This window comes from Balaenoptera physalus (assembly GCF_965194825.1).
Source record: "Balaenoptera physalus genome assembly, chromosome: 7".
NCBI lineage: Eukaryota > Metazoa > Chordata > Mammalia > Artiodactyla > Balaenopteridae > Balaenoptera > Balaenoptera physalus.
The window spans coordinates 116,630,622-116,647,182 of record NC_138886.1 but is presented as its reverse complement, the minus strand read 5'-3'; the positions used below and the strand labels follow the sequence as shown (position 1 = coordinate 116,647,182).

At 38.1% G+C, this 16,561-nt stretch overlaps 1 protein-coding gene and 1 long non-coding RNA gene across 6 annotated transcripts in view; one reads left to right on the top strand and one right to left on the bottom strand.

Annotated features, from left to right (window-relative positions):
• LOC309664100 overlaps positions 1-8,564 on the top strand; it is a 75,035-nt gene extending 66,471 nt beyond the window's left edge. For all 4 annotated transcript variants that reach the window (XR_014265603.1, XR_014265604.1, XR_014265605.1 and 1 more), the window contains one exon: positions 6,944-8,564. This is a non-coding gene — a long non-coding RNA (uncharacterized lncRNA). The remainder of the gene's footprint in view (positions 1-6,943) is intronic.
• Positions 479-16,561, bottom strand: part of HPGD (15-hydroxyprostaglandin dehydrogenase) — a 29,392-nt gene continuing 13,309 nt past the window's right edge. The window contains exons 5-7 of one of the 2 annotated variants that reach the window (XM_082469046.1): positions 6,461-6,537; positions 3,671-3,834; positions 479-2,680 (exon numbers count right to left, since the gene is read on the bottom strand). In XM_082469046.1, the coding sequence (XP_082325172.1) occupies positions 2,542-2,680; positions 3,671-3,834; positions 6,461-6,537 (380 nt within the window). In that variant the 3' untranslated portion in view covers positions 479-2,541. Of the gene's footprint in view, positions 2,681-3,670; positions 3,835-6,460; positions 6,538-9,033; positions 9,248-16,561 lie in introns of those variants that run through there. The other variant, XM_082469047.1, reaches the window with a different exon arrangement.

The following is a 16,561-nucleotide window of genomic DNA, read 5'->3' as shown; positions in this document are numbered from 1 at the left end:
GTAAGTAAACAGCTATTTACAAATGATACTTAATTTGTGAAATGACTTAAATTAGAAATGTATACTTTCAGACCGCTTCAGTATCCCAAATTTATGAACAGATAGAGCAAAATTAGACTGAAATCATCACATAATCACTTGTATTTTAAATGGTACTGCAAATATTTAAAATTATGTTTATAATTTTATAAAATTGGGTTGAATATTTCAATGGCATTATCCAGTCTCTTAATCTTTTTTCAGTGCCAACATATTTTTAGTTTTGCTGCACTGGGAGCCCTACTTCATTTCTTAAGAAAAACAGGTTTGAAAAAAATTATTTACATTAAGGTGTTCACTGAAAAATTCAATTAAGGAAATTAAGACTCCCCCTCCACCCCCGCAAATTTAATATTTTTTTTTTTCTCAACCAGTAAATAGAGGTACCCTATTGTTGTGGTCCGTGCGCGGGTTGGAAGAAGAGTTTCCAGACACAAAGTATTTTAGAAGAGGGTGAGTTTATTGAGAACAGAGAGAGAGTTAGTGAGGGATGCTGCAAACACAGGGTCCGACTTCCTGATAGACTAGGAAGAGTCGACCCCCTTTGTAGGCTAGTAGCCAACTTTTATAGCCTCAAGACAAAGAAAATTCCTGCTGGCAGGATGGCATTAGGTGATTGGTCAGGATGCTACGTGGTTGCTACATGGTGAATATTTTACCTAATATGGACTCGAGGGCTGTCCCGTTTAGGTCAGGAAAGCCCATGGCAACAGTTGCTATGGGGGCTAAGTTAATTCCGGAGATTTTTGTCCTGTGCCCTTGATATAGGGCTCCACACCTATAACATTATAGATTTATTTAAAGCTATTTATATAAGATACATTTTAATATAAAAATAACTTTTAAAAATAAAATGCATATTTTTTTTTCGGTTCTACTCAGTATGTGGTTTTAAATGTCTGCATAGTTTATTGATTTAAAAACAATAATTCAAAGCACAAAGTATATTGAAGGCCGCCAGTGCAAAGACTTATCCGCAAATGAAAAGTTTAAGCTATAGCTTTGAACATTACCATGGGAAAAAGATTTGAGATAAATGATATTCCTCATACCTATATCATCGACTGGTTAGTTACTGCCACAAGGTATGAACAAGTTTGTGCCTAATTATACAACTTCTCTTAGATGTTCACTGATGTTGGTGTTTTCAAAGACGTTACTTGGTGTTTTTCAAAGACGTTATGTGGACATCTAGACAAGAGTACTCATATTCAACGCACTCCTTAAAAGTGAAGGCAACAGTTCTCTGTGGCAGAATTAAAACAGAGCAAGATCTGACAACCTGCCAGTATCTCTAGGAAATCCTTATTAATCTCGCATGGATGGATTTTGCTCCCACCTGGGAGCTTTGGAGTTAGCAGGCAGAATGTGTTACTTCTACAATATTTCTATAGAGAAATGATTGATTTGGAAATCTTGTGCTTTCACTATCATTAGCGTTAATTATTGCTTGCAAATAGTGTTACCCAAAGCAGGTGCATTTAATGATCCTATCTTAAAATACCTGACAGGGAAAACGCAAAAAATCACACCTATTTTTACCTCTTGTTATTACTGCTTTGAAAACACAAAAGCATGTTCAGTTGAGGTGTTGACAAAATTGGTTTCTTCCTCTCAGTAGCTATACATAGAACACTAAGTAACTTCTGAAGATTAGAAAAAAAAAAGTTTTATTGAAAAGTAGGCATTTTTGAAATTGGTACAAATAAACAAAGAAGTAATCTGAAAACAATTACATTTGTATTTTTTTCTTAATAAGCATGTTTTAGGAGCACTAACTATCCTTTTTGCTATAACTATTAAAAGTTTCATTCCTGAGATTTTTGTAGTCAAAATACTTAAAGTAAGCAAAGAGGAAAGAAATGTTTTCCCCAGATGGGAGGCTGAACTGTGGATTAACATCTCAGCCAGTCAATTTCTGTCACTTTTCCATACATTAGATTTTTCATTTAGGATATATTCACACTGTAATTTATTCCTTACCTACGGGCCCCCAAAGGTGCCACATCCTCAAAGAGCTGAAATATTCAGCTGAAAGATGGTATATAAGTAAAAGTTATTGTTACTAAATATTTGCCATTGTAGGTAGCTTCCTTCTTTTAAAGTGCGAACATGGAAACAAAATGAGTTTTTCACATCTGGTTTGATATAAATAACAATTCAAGTATCTCCTTTAAAATGACGTTCTGAAAAACATTAACATTTATGAATCACAAATTTAAATATATTCTCTGCAAGGCAGAATATTCCTGGAATATCCTTTGTTTTAATCATTACTTAAGACTATAAAGATCAAAACCTAGCTTTGGTCCATGTCATATTTTTGATAGTTCCTCATTTTTTAAATCTATATACTTAGCTAATCATTTAGAAAAAATGAACATCACATGCATGAAAGGAAAGCTTCAAATGATAACATTTCATTTAAAAAGCTGTCTTCAAATGAAGATGTGGTCTAAGTCATTTGTGCTTATTTTCAGTTAAAGCTGACATATAAGATGTTCACTGAGCTTTCGTGTGAAATGGGGTTGTATCATAATCTTGAAAATGAATTCCCTTAGAAGTTGTGATCTTCATTATAGCCCCATTCAAAGTGTCGTCTTCAATGAGTGTTATTAATCCATTGGCAATCATTGATGGGCTAAAAATAAAGGAAACATCAGGGTTTTAAAATTAAAGAATGAGGCATAATTATCACATCGTCTTATTTTTGAAGTATCTATCACCTTTAACATGTAATAGGGAAATGTATATCGTGCAGCTATTGCTACCTTTGTTTTTTATTCAATTAGGTAACTAAATTATAAATTTAGTGGTAGATTTCCACACCCACCCTTCTGTTATTTTATAGCAAGGATTCATAAATTTATATTTATTATTTACACTGAGTAAATGATTATTTTTCCATCTTTAACCTATCAGTAGAATTTAGACTTATCAGATAGAAATGTTTATTAGAGTAGAAATTTGAAGAATTGTAGCTAACATTTATTGAACGTCCATTATTTATCTGCTACTGTTTTAAGTACCTTACATATATCAACTTATTTGTGGACTTTCCAAAGCCCCCTAAGTTTGTTTTAGTATTATCCCCATTTTACATGCAAGAAAATCAAGGTAAGTAGAGGTTGATGGATAAGTTCATGGCGGGTGTGGTGGAGTCAGGATTAGATCCAGATGACTCCGTCCTGTGAGACGCCAACTGCTCTAACTCAGACAGGGTTCCCCAAACATGTGTGTTGATCAGTTGTTTCTTAGGAAAGTGGTTGAAGTCGGGGGGCATATTTAATTTCACAAAGGGTATGTATGAATATTGCTTGGAATTTAGGCAGATAAGGTATCATTGCTTCCAAAGACAACTAAACATCACCTTTTAAAAAAAGTATCTGATAATGGTTGAAGGTATTAATGATGCATTCTTTATACCTAAAAGCAAAATTCATGATGTGTCAACATATTCTATTCAGAAACCCAGAAGAAGAATTTTTTCTCAGAGATTTTGTCAAACCAAAACTTTGAAGCTTGCATGAGTTTCTCAAATTTAAAAGCTAATTTTTTTCCTTTTGATTGCTTATGTCTAGATAGCACTTTGCTCCATTGTATAAAGGAAGATAGGTATAGTTTTACTTACTCCAAAATTCCATAGTATTTCATCATATCCTTGATATGATCTGTGTATTCTATATATTGTCCCATGTTCTCTTCTTTCTCGATGGATTTGAGGATGGGTGTGTTAACAAAGCCTGGGCAAATGGCATTCAGCCTCACACCACTGTCCATGAGATTAGCAGCCATCTGCCAATGGGAAGTAGAAGGTTGCAGATTTCAGGAGTTTTGTAAATGTATAACATAGGATAAACTGATAATTAAAGCTAGTTAAAAGACGGATGTGAAAAGTACTAGACAGCTATCCTTCTAGCTATATAACGATGACAATGGTAAGGCTGACTGGTGGCAGAAAGTAAAAGAATACATAACTAAAGTGCTGAACTAATTCTTGCAAGCCTCACCTAATTACTTTTTTAAAAAAATCAATATTACTGGGCAACTCCTGAAAATACTTGATTATCGAAAGCGCTCTTATCTACTGAACACTGCAGGCAGCTAAAGGTAATAAGCTGAGGCTTAGAAATGATATCCCAAGTTTTCTTTGAAATAGGGGTTGTATTAAAGAGAATACTTACTTAAAGAATACTGTTAGTGGAAAATTTTAGGACTTTGATTGATTCTAAAGACACTCAGTAATTTGTACTATCTGGAAGACAATTTTAATTATTTTTAGACTAACCTTCTTTGGCTTTTATTTGAACTATTTATAAAACAAAATGTAAGTCAATTATTTGTGGATATCATTTGCTTTCTTGCTAAAATTTATTCATAACCCCCCTAATCAATATTTGTGGTGCTTTCAAGGTTCTCTGTGGACAAGCACAGAGTAATAAGAAATTTGAGTTGCCCGATGTGGACTAAGGTCAAATAAAACAATGCTCTGCTTTCTTGTTTCAGCTCTTACACCATGAACAAGTGTCCTTTTCGCGGTACTTGCCCATGTTTTTCTCATCTTTGTGCTTGTGTTGGTGATTTTGCTATCTGAAATGTCTTCAAGGCATAGTGCTGAAGTGCTGTCTAGTATTTCTAAGTGCAAGAAGGCTGCAATGTGCCTATGGATAAAATACACGTTAGAGGAGCTTCCTTCAGGCATGAGGTATAAATGCTGTTGGCCATGCTAATACAATACATATTAAACACAATGCATATTAAATAAGGTGTCTTTAAACAGAAATATGCATAAAACTAGGCTATGTGTTGATTAGTTATTCAAAATGTTGTAGCCAGAGGTTCACAGGAACTTAACCCTGAATTTCCCCTATGAGCAACAGTTTAGTACCCTCTAATTCAGTGTTTGCAAGTGAATTTATAGAACGTAACTAACAAATAATGAGCATCAACTGTACAGGTGTCCAGTCTTATAACTGTAAATGCAACAGGTCTGGTCTTCACTTTGATTTACTTTGCTTTGTAGTAGTGTTATGTGTTCATTAAAAGTTGAATTAAAGATTAAGTCTTTGCAAATTAAATTAAAATTTCCAAGCAATTTCAATTAAGAGTGTGAGAGCTGCCAATCTTTCTTTTTGACTGAACATTTACCGTTCACCATCTGCTTTCTCTATCCCTAGCGTTTCTTGTTATCAATGATTTCCTGTTCGTCTGGCCCCTCTCTCCATTTCACCTAGACTAACCCCTGTAGAGGTCTCCCAACTGCTCTTTCCTTTTCTGCACTTGTCCTCTCTCATACATTCTTTCTGAATCTCTCTTTTTTTTGTCTTATTTTGTTATTTTCTGGCCATACCACGCAGCTTGCAGGATCTTATTAGTTCCCCGACCAGGGATTGAACCCAGGCCCTTGACAGTGAGAGTCCTAACCACCGGACTGCCAGGGAATTCCCATACATTCTCTAAAGACCAGCTAGAATGGTCTTCTTCAAATGGAAATATAATCTTGTCACTCCTGTGCAGAAAAGACCCATTGACGGCTGCATTTAGAATAAAATCCAAGCTCATGACCCTGACTCATAGGCCGCCTTTCATCTGGCTTCTGCTTACATCTCCAGTCAATCACCATGCTACTTTCCCCTTGCTCATCAGGCTCCATTCAAGCTGCCTTTTTTTGTTTTTCAGTTATTATAAAAAGGCACTTCATGCTATCAATGCATGTGGTCAGTTAGTTCTAAAATAGTTTTCTAAGCTCTGTACACTTTCACCCTAGGTCTCCATGGAGACAACATCCTTGACAACCCTATCAGGTAAACGCTGGCCGCACCCCTCCTTCCATTCTCCACACTCTCACTCGTTTTTACCATATCTTCAGGGACAAGTAACACCTGGGGCATACTGCATGTTCCGTTTAAGGAAGTCTTAAGTCAATGATTTTTAAATTTGGAGTCAATTTCAAAAAAAAAAATAAGGAATATCTTCCCATTTTTTACCCTTAAGGATATTTTTCAGTAACCTGTGTTTAGAATCTACTTCATTTTAAAATTATCTATTCTAGGGACTTCCCTGGCGGTCCAATGGTTAAAATCTGTGCTTGCAGTGCAGGGGGCACGGGTTGGCTCCCTGGTCGGGAACTAGGATCCCACATGCCGTGTGGTGAGGCAAACAAACAAACAAACAAACAAACAAATAAATAAATAAATAAATAAAATGGCTAATTTCGTGTTAAAATAAAATTATTCTATATTTGGTCCTCTACATGATCTGAAAACTATTTTTAATAATAAATACTGAAGTAGAACTTATTTTTCTATCTTTAATCCAGATGTATTGAATTCTGACTCTGTTGCCCTCTACTTCATAGAACTCATGCATCACATATGCACAGAAAAGAGAAAAAGAGACGCTGCGGTCACTGTATCCTTACCGCTGCCGAGCGTGTAAATCCAATTATGCCATGTTTGGAAGCACAATAAACAGGCTGTTGTGCAACAGGCATCAGCCCTGAGACAAACAAATAAAAAACAAAAACACTTTTATTAAAAAAATAAGCAGACAAACCCCAATACTTGCTATGAAAATGAATAATTTGTGCCTGTTCCATTTTAAGATTAATCTAGAAAATACACTAAGGTAATCACTGGACAACTTTGTAAAACTCACTAGTCCAGGCATAGTTTATTCCTCCTATAACCTCTACTATACTGTCCAAAATTTATGGTCAGTAAGCTACCGCCTAGGGATGTAGCCAAGAGTGGTACATAAGTTTTTCTGCTTCCCTGATGAAGTCAAGAGAAGTCACTGTTATCTAAAACACCGAAAGAATCATCTTGAAATCCAGTACGTTACTACCTAATTTTCAGTTTTTATGTCTGGATTTTTAAAAAGTGTATATTCTTTATTTTTTAAGGCTTCCAGATGGCTGAAGGAGTTTAAACTGCTTAAGCGGGATCTGGAGAGCATTATTTGTCTTCATTATAAGTTGGTAAGCATTTCCCTGTCACGAATTGCACTGAACAATGCCGCTAAGTGTTTAAGAAAATTAAAAGTTAACTTCTTTTGATTCTGATCTGTAGCAGATGCCTAGATCTTCTCATCCCATGACTTAGGAAAAGAAAACCAGAAATAAAATTGTTTGATCCTATTTTATTTCCTTTCATAATTATGTACTCAGCAACAGAATTCAAGCAGCTTTAGAATTGGCTTAATTTTCCATTTACACACAATAGTAACTGCTCAAAAATACGATTAAATCCATGGTGTGGCGAAAAAGTGGTACTGCAGCAGGTATGGCATCTTTTCTCCCCTATCTCCCAGCCCGACGTTACCCCCTCCCCGCTACCAGAAGAAACAAAACAAGAAAAATTGATTTTGCTGTAGTTATCATCACTGTCAAGCTTATTTCTCATAATGGTCAATTCTCTATCTCAGTCAACAGTGAAACTTTTAACTAGAGCCATTTGTACATCTTGGCTTTTAACTGATTTCTTGAGTTAACGCGTTCTACCATTTTTTAAATTTGTGATTTCTCCAAGGAAGAGTGATCCCTGATTACTTTAATGTTATTAATGTCAAATGTCATGATACTACTAAATGATTCTGCTGAGACGTGGCCATCTCCACTCAGCTAACTAGTCCCAGAACCCCACCGCTGGAAAGCGTGTTGTACCAAAGTGCAGTAATAAAGGCGGACCTTAACCACTCCCTGGGTGCCTGCCAGGTCTCAATTTATGAAGTACGTTTGCTCAAGAGCAGTTTAAATCCCTGGAGATGGTAGATCACACAGAGTGCGTCCTCCCAATGATCTCAAAGTATGTAACGTGGTTCTCTTTTTGTTTTGTTTTGTTTTGTTTCGGTTCAGTGACATGTGTAAGTTAATTAAGTTTGTCAGTGTCAGTCAACAAGAACTCATGATGCCTCCACAGGGTGAACAGGTGTATTAGGAGATCGAGATAAACAGAATAAACAGGTGCAGCCAGGCGTTGCTGCTTCTTGTTCTTGTAAGTAGGTCACTGTTCTACCCGCTCCTTCAATGTTTATGAGACCAAGGTAGTGGCTGTAGGTGGCATTCACGGGCAGCAGGAAATGCAGAGTGAACCTGAGTCAGAGATGAACTGTTGACAGCCACAAAAAACGCAAGGATGTCAGAGATGAATGAGAATGAATTTCTGTTATGTATGTGCAGGCACTGAGCTTCCGAACCCAAACTGGTTCAAAGTGTCACAGCAGCAAAAGAGAGCAAATACTGTTGTGTTGGTTCTGTCTAAGAAGCCAGCTGCAAAACACATACTTTCCTCTAAAGGTAGAATTGCAGATGCAATTAGAATTTGTTTGCATTTTTAAAGTGGCACTTGGTTTTATGACTCTCGTGGCACTCCAATGACATTTTCACTGCAATCCTGCAGAATGTTTCCTCTTGCATTGCTTTCACTCTCTGGCATTAGATCAAAGGCGGCATAGATCCATGTCAGACATTCAGAAATCAAGCATCCTTTTAAGATATTTTTACAGCTTTTTGGTATAACTGGCATACAATAAACTGCATATATTTAAAGTCTGTGGTTTGATAGGTTTTGACATAGGTCTACACCCACAAAACCACGACCACAATCAAGATATGAACACAGCCATCCCCTGAAAGTTTCCTCGTGCCCTGTCATCCTGTCCTTCTGCCTTTCCCCTCCCCCTAAGCAACCACTGATCTGTTTTGTGTCACTATAGATTAGTTTGCCACTTCTATAAGTTTATATACATGTAATCATACAGTGTAAACTTTTCTGTCTGACTTCTTTCACTCGGGATAATTCTTATGGGATTCATCCATGTTGTAATGTGTATCAATAGCTCATTTCTCTTTCTTCCTTTTTTTTTTTCCTCTTTCTTCCTTTTTTTTTTTTCTGAGTGAATGGTATTACATCATAAGGATATACCTATCAATTGCATATACATTGCTCTTTTGATAGATATATTCAGTTCTGAGGTCTTATAAAAAAAAGAGAATTCTATTTTTCAATTATTTTATTTAGGCAAGTTGTAGTTAGTTTAGTTAAGTAGAGAGTTTTTCTTTATCTCCCCAGTACATGTAGATTTTAACTGTGGCTCCTTACGGTTCAAACAGGTAAAGATGTGTGGGGCTTTGTCCCTAACTTGCCAACTGACTTTCAATGTAGAAGTTTGCTCTCTCTCCCTCAGTTTGCTGCTTTGAAAAGGGAGGCTGAAGGGAGAGAGAAAAGGTGTTTTTTTTAAGGCTTTTCTTTTTGACAGTGATTTTAGTTGGGGTGGAAATGTTTCAGAAATCCAACATTTTCTGTTGGGTCTCACGATCCTTTTCTCCCTTCCAAGTATAACATTACTGCTGTTGTGGTCAACTTCAGTATCGCATTGTTTAGCCATACCTCTGTTACCAACCTTAGACCTGCAGCACCAACATATAATGTTTCCATGTGCTTCAAATAAAAACCTGTTCTGAGGCTAGTAATAAGGGTCAGCTCAGAGAACTGTTCAGGGTGTGTCTGACATGACTCTGGGGACACCAGTCACATGGTAGTTTGTGGAGATTGTGCCCCACGGAGTTCCTGCAGTTTACAACCTGCACAACTATACCTGGCAGCCCTCCATGGTAGAGGAGGATGACGGAGCAAGAGACTGAGAAGGCTGAACCAGTGGAGGTAGGAAGAAAACAAGCTAAGCATCATGTCACAGAAATTAAAGACGGGAATATTTTAAGAAGCCTAGAGTGGTTACTTGTATCACGTGCAGAATCAAAAGAGAAATGGCTTTTCTTTGAGATATGAACGTCTCAAAACCACTCATCTAAAAATAGTAGCCCTCTTGGTTTCACCTCCTTCTCCAGCTGCCTCTCCACTGCTGCACAGCTCACCCTAACCAGGCTTTCCTCTGACCAGTCCAGTCCAACAGATGTTGTGGCGGTTGCCAGTGACGGACGTCTGCTAAGGCCAGGTCTTCATCGTGCTTGATACTTTGCTCAGTAGCAACCAACACAGTGAATCATGCTCTCCTTGCAGCACTTCCCTCCGTACGCTGGTGTCCTTCCACCTCACACTCACCAGCAGGTCCTCCTTCACGTCCTCTGCGGGCTGCTCCTCCTTGACCAGACCCAGAAATAGGCCGGGGGACCCGAGAGCTGGTCCTGGTCCTCTCTGCTTTTCTATGCACACTCTTTCCTTAGGTGACCTTATCCACTCCTGTGGATGAAATTCATTCCCTCCATGTCTCTTTCATTCTCATTCTCTCTCTCTCTCTCACACACACACACACAAACACACACATACACACACACACACAAACACACATAATTTTCAAATTTAAATTCCAGATGTCCAGCCAAGATCTTTTACTCTGTCTTGAGATGGGAAATTTAGTCTTCTTCCCTTAAACTACAGTGTGTGCTAATTCAAAAGGTTTTATAGGAGTGAATTCATTTTAGAAATATGTGTTTGGTACCAAGTAAGCGCCAAATATAATGAAAGCATGTTTTAAATAGTTAGTTGAAATGTATAAAACCAAGGGGAGGATCACCATTTGACCAGAATGTTATTTCCTATACTACTTAACCATTTAAAAATGTCCTTTTAATTAAATTGGTCGAGACAGATTATAGCACAGTAGTTTGGATTTGGGGTGCCAGACTGGCTGATCTCAAATCCTGAATCCACCACAGTGAGCTCTGTTACCTTTGGAGGGGTTACTGCTGCGTACCATGGTGTTTTTCCTCTGTGAAATAGAGTAGTAATAGTAGCTATTGTGAGTCCTGAATGAGCTAATTTACATAAAATACTTAAAACTGTGCCTGACACATAATAAGCATTACCGTTTGCTATTATCTTTATATAAATGTAATCATTTCTCCTAAAGATGAAACATCTCAAGTCTTGTTTATTGTTTTATTTACCTGTTTATCCACATTGTACCTTTTTATGAAAAGGTATCTTTTGCACTAAAATGCCACAAATCTGGTACAGCATCCTAACTGGGTTTGGTTTCTGAACCTTGGCAAACCGTGGACTCTTGCTAATCCTAATTCAAAAGTATTACAGAAGTGCATTCATTTAAGAACTATGTATTTAGTAACTTTAAATACAAAGGATATTGACGTAGTATTTTAAATCTGCTCTATTGAGAGCCCCTGGCGCAGGGGTAGGGTAGAACTTTGATATCTGACCATCCACATCACCCCATCTGACTTCACAGGGACTTCTGTCAGGATAGTGGCTACAGGCCCAGTTGCTAGAATGAATTTGGATTTTTTAAAATCTTGCAAATTAATTCCCATATGCACAGCAAAATTATTTCGTCTTCATGTTAAAGGATTTAAGAATAACACAGCAAAGGACTGAGACCATGAGAGAACAGTCTCTAAAAGAATGTCATTTTGTTTGATGTTGTGAGGAATCCTTAATTGTGCTTAAAAATGGATGCCTTATATTTAAAACGTTAAGAATAGATTTTCAATACTTATTTATTCTGGGCCCAGCACTCTGCAAGTTTACTTAAAGAATTGTGAAATGGCTCTCTCTCCAAAATACAACACGTAATTAGTTGCAGGTTTATGTCCGTCCTAACTGTAGATTAAGAAAAATAATCTCAACAGAGGGAGAAATTCTACCCACGAAACAGAGAAATATTTTCTACAGCCACTCAGGATAATAACACCAAATGGCACCGACTGATGGGATAATTATGAAAAAAAATTTTAAATACCTGAAAATGACACATGTAATTATAGAACAAATAAAGAAGTCATTTGGAAAAGTAAAATATCATTTCCCTTTCCACATTAGTTCCTCTATCTTTAATATTCTTTCTACCTGTATTTACAAAAGATAACTTTAATATCTACATTTCACAGAAGGTAAATCGCTCAAAAAGTTTTTGTGCAAAAAACTGAAATCTGCTCAGACGGCAGTTGTACTGAATCCTTGAACATATTTTCTTTTAAATGGATAGAAATTATGTAAGATAGACTATACAGAAGTGCTAAAGAAATTCAACTTAGGAAAGGAAATTGAGAATCTAAGGATACTGATCTTTGCATGATAAACTTGAGTTCAGCAGCTGTGCTAAAAAGCAGGGATCGAAATTCCTCACATTTTCTTTACAATCAGAAAAGAAATGGTCTACCCATCTTTCTGTGGTTAACCAGCACTTCTTTAATAAGGAAAGAAAAGAGAACTGGTGAGAATCCATTTATCTGTGTTTGTGCAGAAAGTGGACCAAAGTAACTGGTGGACTTCCTTATTAGATGCTTTTCCACACAACAGAACACCTTATCTGATGCTGCTTTTTTTCCCCTCAGTCGCATGCTTGCCGTTAACAAATTATGTCTTAAAGTATGATCTGACATAAAAAGTGGCATAAACTTCCACAGAACGACTGCATCTTCTGTGATAAAAATCTCTCCAGAAAGGTAACCCCAGCAGCACTCTCCAGGGACTGTTAATTCTCAGAAAGTTGTCCCTAAGGTCCCATCACAATCCCCCTTCCTAAAAGTTCAGTGATCCCCTACGCTGTGATCAGAGGAAACCAAGATGAGTTTTCTCAGCCACTCAAAGAATGTCCCTGTGCAAACTAGAGGCTGGCTCCTCAAAGTGTGGGCCAAGGACCAGCATCAGAATTGTGGGATCCACCCCAGACTTACTGAGTCAGAATCTGCCTCTAAACAAAGCCCGTAGGTAATGTCTCTCATGTTGAATTCTAGAAGACTAGTCATTTTTTTAATAGTCTTTATGGCTAGGAAACCCTAAATCTTTTATCCATTCCTCAAAAGGCCTATTTATAAATATTTAGTCTTTCCTACTGATTCCTTTTCGTGTGTGTCTTCTTAATAATTTTAAGCCATAAGACAGCAAAACGGACACCACGAAGACTCTCGCTGGTACTAAGCGAGGGAGGTGGCCCACGTACTCATAGCCGTTGACATCTGACCAGTTAAGATCCAGATAATGCACATTCAGCCGTTGTACGATCTACACTAAAACAGAGCAACATAAAGGTGCTTTTATTCCTCCTGCTAATCCTCACCACCTTTCCCATGTTCTGCAGCTTGTTTGAGAGGAATTGTTCCACTATAAATTGGAGATAATTAAACGGACTTCTATTGCAGGGATTTGTAAAAGTTAAATGTGATATCACAGAGCCAATAGTTCATCACAGCGCCTGGAACTGGGCACTTGCTAAATATGTTAGTCCCTCTTCTTTAAAGCAAAGATAGTTGCAGAGGGTTGTACCTCGTGATTCCCTGAAATTTCTGGTCTGCTGTGACATTCCAGTCCGGCTGCTCTTGAGGCCACGTGAGTTCTACAGCCTTGTACCTCTCATTGGGCTTCTGTTTCACCTATGCCACGCTAACAAGTGCTGCCATGTTGACGAGACACTGGCGTATAGCTCTTGGGGTGGAAACTCTGCCAGTTACTTTCATAGCCCCATTTCCCTTCTGTCCATGTTTAACATGTTTGGTTAACTTGAATGTGTTATTTAAAGTGGTAACTTTAGCACTTCTACTGTAACACAAACTAATTACATTGTTGTAGATACAACTTAGAGTTCAAGTGAGTATGTCGCCGGGCTGGTTTTTAAGACATGCTAAACAAATTCTAAGATTTTCAAGTATTTTCTTGAGACTCTAATGTTTTCAATTCAGAGCAGATACGACCTTCGTGGTGTCACTCACAAAATGCTACCGAGTGACTTATTTTTGAGGCATAGCAAACACCAAGACCTCAGTAGCTGAGCAGGTGGGAGCAGGGTTGGAGGGCAGACTCCTTTTCCTGTGATGACTACTCTTCCTTCCCCACTAAGTATAGAAGAAGCATAACTGACTCCTATGGGATGTCTCATGGGAGCAGAGCTGTTTATCTGCTTTAAACCAGACTTCACTCTTCCCTCTGGTTCAACTTTTTCTTGTTTGATAGTTAAGGATGGATGTGGTAAAATGAGTGCAGGTTCATATATTATGTTTATAGACAAAAACTCGTACAGAAGAATCTATGTGGTTAACAGAGGTTGGAACAACTTCCAGGGCTTCCAGGGACAAGCACACCCTCCCCTCAATACACCGAGGAATCACTCTCCAATGTAACTACTCCTCTGTTTGTTAAACTTATTAATTGCATCTGATACTCGGTCTGCGTCAGCGGTCATTACTCATTAACTTCTCTGCCGAAACCAGTGTGTCAACTTGAGGTTTCATTATGACACTAAATGATTCCACTGGATCTGTGCAAGAGATCATGGGATGGACTCTGGTTGGGTTGAATATTACCCAACATTCCTTCAACAGAGTGAGCAGTAGGGGGAAAAGAGGGAAAGCCTGTGAGGAAGGAATATTTGGAAAACACAGAGGAAGCAAGCATTAGAACTACTCTTCCCACAAATTTATCTGTCCATCATACCTCATATAAGCTGAGGAGTCAAAAAAAAAAAAGAATTACTTTGACTCCAGTAACCCCTCAAAGACTTTTTTGGTCATCTGACCTCTGCCGACATGCTCCGACTTCAAGGGAACAAAATTGTTGATATTATTTCTGAGGAAAGTGTGAGGATGTGAGACGTCTACATTTATCTTCTGCTACTATTACAAAATCCTGTATTTTTATCAAACTGATCTCATTATGGGAAGAACAGAAGCTCTTGGTGAGTGGATAAAATTCAAGACAATACATTTTAATAGTCTTTGTGAGATGAGAACACCTCAGTGACAAAGCCCAGGGTCAGAGGAGGGGCAGCAGGGCTGTCTGGACTGGCCAGAGGCAACAAGGAAATGGTGTAGATGCCACAGGTACGGAGGACGGGCATCATGAAGGTACCCAGTCAAGTATAACGGACAGAGACAAACTAGTGAACCATGATCAACAGAGTTACCCTTGCCTATTGGGAGGAATACCAGAGGGAGAACCAATTTGCTTTTTTTGTTTGTTTGTTTTTAGAATAGCTATTGGAGTATAATTGCTTTACAATGGTGTGTTCGTTGCTGCTGTATAACAAAGTGAATCAGCTATACGTATACATATATCCCCATATCCCCTCCCTCCTGCGTCTCCCTCCCACCCTCCCTATCCCACCCCTCTAGGTGATCACAGAGCACCGAGCTGATCTCCCTGTGCTATGCGGCTGCTTCCCACTAGCTATCTATTCTACATTCGGTAGTGTGTATATGTCAGTGCTACTCCACTTTAGACTGTTGTGCTATTCACTAGACTGTAAGAGTGTCAGAAAGGTAATCCAAAGCCAAAGTGGTCTCCTCGTTGAATTTATATCCATTCATTGTCTTATCTGCACGATTAGAGAAGGATCCGCACAGGATCCCAATACTGGCTCTGAGATAGGTAAGAAGAAAATTCACACCCAGGATGGGTACTGTGACAAAGCAAGCTCTTAGCCAAGAAAGCCAAGTGGACATCTAATTGTAATCCCTAAATGACTCTTCTCTATGGCATGTTTTGACTTGTGATGTTGGTAAGCTCCCCAGATGGTTCCAGGGCTTTACTCTGTGTGTGTCAAATGGGGCAAAAGCTTAAGCTTTCGCTGAAGGTTTAATAAATAGTCCTGAGATTAAAGTAGTGCCCAGGAGGCCTGAAGATACTAGCAAATCGCACTGGCTTAATCAAGTTACAGGAATTCAGTTTCTCTTTCTTTATAATTAGGCTAAGATAGAAAGAGAGACAGACTGACAGACTCATAGATAGAAGAGAGAGAAAATCAAGTGGTTAAGAGCAGGGGATCTCGTATCAGGCAGCTAGCATGAGAACTGCAGCTCCCCCGCTTCCTTGCATGTAAGCTTGTGCAAAAACCTAAACTCCCCAGGCTAGGTTCCCTTATCTGCAAGATGAAGATTATAGAATCGACTTCACTGTGCTGTTGAGAGTACTAAATGAGAGAACACATAACAGCAGTGTTTAAAAGAGTATCATGCAAACGGTGAGCGCTCAGTGAAAGTTAATTGTTACTATATATTTAAATATTTTTATTGGATAAAAGGCAGTACTACCCTGCATTTCTCTATTCATGCTCTTTGGGGCAAGTAAGCCTCTTCCCGTACAGAGGCTCTCCCAGGGAGTCCTATATTGATTCACCCCTGAGGCCTTCTCTCTTTCCTGAGATTGAAATCAGTGCCTCCAATGATACAAGGTCAAGAGTCTCCTGGTATGGTGTTCATGGTTCTCCAAGTGCTACCAGCCCCCTTAACTTTAAGAGAGAATTCATGGAATTATGTCTTAATCACCACCCTAGGTTCTTTTGTACATTTATATTTGTATTAAACTATTAAATATTTCTTCTTAATTCTCCAATCATTTATATATTTTTCTTACGATTTCATTTCAAAATAGTGTAGATTTAGCCGTGACAATTTGCCTTTTGGGTTCCAGCCTCTGAGAATCTAAACTTCAGCCCTCTCTGGGGCTGAATATCTCTTTTAAGTATTGCCCATGCTTTCACCTTTTGATGTACTCTTGGACTTGAAGTGTTATAATTTATAAGTAGATGACATGTTAGGAAAAATAACCAGATT